This window comes from Triticum aestivum, chromosome 7D (assembly GCF_018294505.1).
Source record: "Triticum aestivum cultivar Chinese Spring chromosome 7D, IWGSC CS RefSeq v2.1, whole genome shotgun sequence".
Classification (NCBI taxonomy): Eukaryota; Viridiplantae; Streptophyta; class Magnoliopsida; order Poales; family Poaceae; genus Triticum; species Triticum aestivum.
Window position 1 is genome coordinate 83452998 of NC_057814.1, and position 3501 is coordinate 83456498.

Below are 3501 nucleotides of genomic sequence, written 5' to 3' on the forward strand. Positions count from 1 at the left end.
AATAATTGTTGTGGTTTTAATTGAAATTTGAACTTAAACCACGACAAGAATTTTGGAACGGAGGGAGTACTTGAAATTCTTTTGAAAACTTGAAAGAAAAATTTCATGCGCACACATGTGAGTAATTTACCACTATAAATGTTTGATGATTTTTAAAAAGAATTGTGATTCTGTAATGTTTTTTTACTTTATTTGTGGACTAAATTGTTCCCAAACCACAAATCCCACGACTAACCACGCAGTTTGCAAGGGTGTATTACACTGTTAAATTTCGGTAAGATCAAATCCCACATTTTCGGTTTTGTAAAGCAACTATAAAATGGAAAATCACCGCAAATACATACAGTCTATACAGTCTCTCTGATAAGGTTCAGTTCTTTGAACAGTCAAAACGAAAATGCACCAAAGGCTGCACAGGCTCAAATTATTGTCCTGTTTCTTTCCGTTTTGGGGTATGCGATGCTGGCTCGCAATGGCCTCTCCAGTTTTCCTCTTCCGCTGCCCTCCGCTTTGACGTCAAATCAATCGGCTGGTGAGCCAGCTGGGCATTGATTCACGGAGCCGCGCTTGCTTTTACCATCCCTCTACTTCTGGTCCTCTTCCACCTCGCGAGCAGAGCAGTTCACACTTGAGAGAGGCAGAGACGTTGAGGATGCAGGCTGCTGGTGCTACTTCGGAGGAAAGGAGCAGGGGCTCGCCGTCGGCCATGGAGAAGGGCGGCGACCAGAGCGCCAGGAAGGCGAGGCTGGAGCTGGTGGTGGCCAACGGCCCTGTGAAGCGACAGATGGTCGTGCACGAGGCGGGCGAGATCGTGCCGGCGGAACAGGGCCCGACGATGGAGGTCTCCGTCAAGATGGACGTCGCCGTGCTCCACTGCCCCTTCTGCTTCCTCCCCTTCAAGCCACCAGTCTTCCAGGTTCAGACTACACCCCATCGATCTTTGTTTGTTCCGTGCACCTGATCCAGGAAGGCGCGGGTTTCTTGATGTGGTGTTGGATCAATTTGTGCAGTGCAGCGGCGGCCACCTGGCCTGCGGCGACTGCCGCGGCGAGCGGCCCGGGAGCCAGTGGCAGTGCGAGAGGTGCGAGCGCGGCGGCCCCTTCCACATACGCAGCACGGCGATGGAGGCCGTCGTCTCCTCGGCCAGGGTCGAGTGCCCGCACGACGGCTGTGGGAGGTACATCACCTACCACAAGCTCGAGGACCACCAGAGCGCGTGCCCGCACGCGGCATGCAGGTGCCCGGTTCCCGGCTGCGACTTCGCCGGCCCGCCGCCCGCGCTCCTCCACCACCTCAACACCCTCCACTCCGTGCCCGTACATAGCGTCCAGTACGGCAAGGTGCTCCAGCTGCAGGTGCCGGTGTCGGAGCCACGGCGCTTGCTGTTCGCGGAGAAGGACGGCCGCGCATTCCTCGTGGTCGGCGGCACGCTTGGCCTGGGCGCGCCTATCGCCGTGTCGGTGGTGTGCATCAGGACGGGGGCGTCCTCGCTGCCGCACTACGCGACCAAGGTGTGGGCCAAGGGGCCACCGGCGGCGGCCAACGGCAGGGCCGACATCGTCAGGGCGGACATCGAGGTGACGAGCAGCAAGGAGCCCGGCGCCATCGCCGTCGAGGACCTGACGTTCTTGACGGTGCCGTCCAAGCTGCTGGGTGGGGCTGGGCCGTCCAGGACGGTGTCTCTCCACATTCGCATAGACAAGATCACCTCCTAAATGATTCCATGAAGCTTAGTAATCTACTGACCTTCTTATGCTAATAGTACATATGATCTAGTTTAGTTTGGTTTACTTCAGCTTGTGAGCCTTGCAGCAATTACTTCAACATTCGACAAGTATTTCTACTTGTTAATTTCCAACAGTGCAAGAGGTATTCTGTGGCTGTTGGATGTAAGATATTTTGGGGTAGCAAGTGAACTAAATGTATGGTGGTTACATGTGTTTATTAAGAAATTGCCGTATACTTATTCCACTAAGTTATGCATTATGTGATGGTTCGTTGCTTTAATTTTTTTAATATATACCCTCTGTAAAGAAATATAGAGTGTTTAGATCACTAAAGTAGTGATCTAAATGCTCTTATATTTTCTTTACGGAGGGAGTACTAGCTACAACGCATTTCAGTTGTACTAGTATTTGTGAGCAGAGTGTCCATATAAGTTGAAGATAGCTTTATATGACGATCAGGTAATGTGTTATGACATGACATTGGGGACACATAATTTGGCATGCCGCAAAATATCTCTGTTGAGCACACAAACAGAGGATAGGTATAACCACTGAAAAAAGAGAAAAAGGAATAATAGATTAACTCTAAAAGAGGATATATAAGAATAGATTTACAATGTAAAAATCACTGGCGCACGCACGTTGACATTCAAGTTTGTTCCATGTGTTACACACATCAAGTGTGAATTTTCATAAACATTTTACATATGAATTTCCTTTTGTACCCTAGGACCATGCTCTCACGTGCAACTTGAATTACCACACATATATTCCACACTTTTGAATTAGTAATCCCATGATACTACCGTACTATATTAGTATTAGCATTTCGGTAAAAGTACTAGACTAGTATAAAAAATGTAGAGCTCTACTACCCAACTGAATTATGATGTCATGCTGGTCTAATTAATATGAAACGCAAGTACACAAACAGAATTAAATTAAACCATCTAAGTTGAAGTTTCATTTAACTAACATCAAACAGGTCTCACAACTGAAAGGACCAAGTTCAGATTACATTCAAGCCATTTCCGCAAAATAAACCATACATGGCTTGCATAGTAGTTGCATGCCTCCATTCCCATGTCAAACAGAAAACATGTGCCAATCTGCTGCTGCTTCAGTTCCATTTCGACAGGATGAGTGGATGATGCCCTCATGCTCCAGATTAAGTTACTTCTAGCAACTTGACCTGAAATCCAAAGATCTAGATTTGTTCCTTATAGAGCACACATGGTGATTGTTTTATAGGGTATGCATCAAATGTAGATAACTATGTAAACCATCCAACCACAAACTTGTTGGGAATCGTAGCAGAATTTTAAAATTTCCTACGCATCACCAAGATCCATCTATGGAGTATACTAGCAACGAGGGGAAAGGAGTGCATCTACATACCCTTGTAGATCGCGAGCGGAAGCGTTCTAATGAACGGGGTTGATGGAGTCGTACTCGCCGTGATCCAAATCACCGATGACCGAGTGCCGAACGGACGGCACCTCCGCGTTCAACACACGTACGGAGCAGCGACGTCTCCTCCTTCTTGATCCAGCAAGGGGGAAGGAGAGGTTGATGGAGATCCAGCAGCACGACGGCGTGGTGGTGGAAGTAGCGGGATCCCGGCAGGGCTTCGCCAAGCGCAAGCGGGAGGGAGAGGTGTTGCAGGGGGAGAGGGAGGCGCCAGGGGCTGTGGTGCTGCTGCCCTCCCTCCCCCCACTATATATAGGCCCCTTGGAGGGGGGGCGCCGACCCTGGAACCCATCTACAAGGGGGG

General features: G+C 49.2%; 1 protein-coding gene across 1 annotated transcript; it reads left to right on the plus strand.

Annotated features, from left to right (window-relative positions):
- Window positions 1-523: 523 nt before the first annotated feature.
- On the plus strand, window positions 524-1943 carry LOC123168600 (putative E3 ubiquitin-protein ligase SINA-like 6). Its single transcript, XM_044586486.1, has 2 exons — window positions 524-916; window positions 1011-1943. Exons 1-2 carry the CDS (start codon window positions 653-655, stop codon window positions 1713-1715), a joined length of 969 nt encoding a protein of 322 aa, XP_044442421.1. The 5' UTR covers window positions 524-652; the 3' UTR covers window positions 1716-1943.
- The last annotated feature ends 1558 nt before the right edge of the window (window positions 1944-3501 follow it).

Bases quoted from the DNA above. Each gene is read 5' to 3' on its own strand.
- LOC123168600 (XM_044586486.1), top strand. From the start codon at position 653: ATGCAGGCTGCTGGTGCTACTTCGGAGGAAAGGAGCAGGGGCTCGCCG. The intron at 917-1,010 runs GTTCAGACTACA...CAATTTGTGCAG, and splicing joins TCAAGCCACCAGTCTTCCAG to TGCAGCGGCGGCCACCTGGC.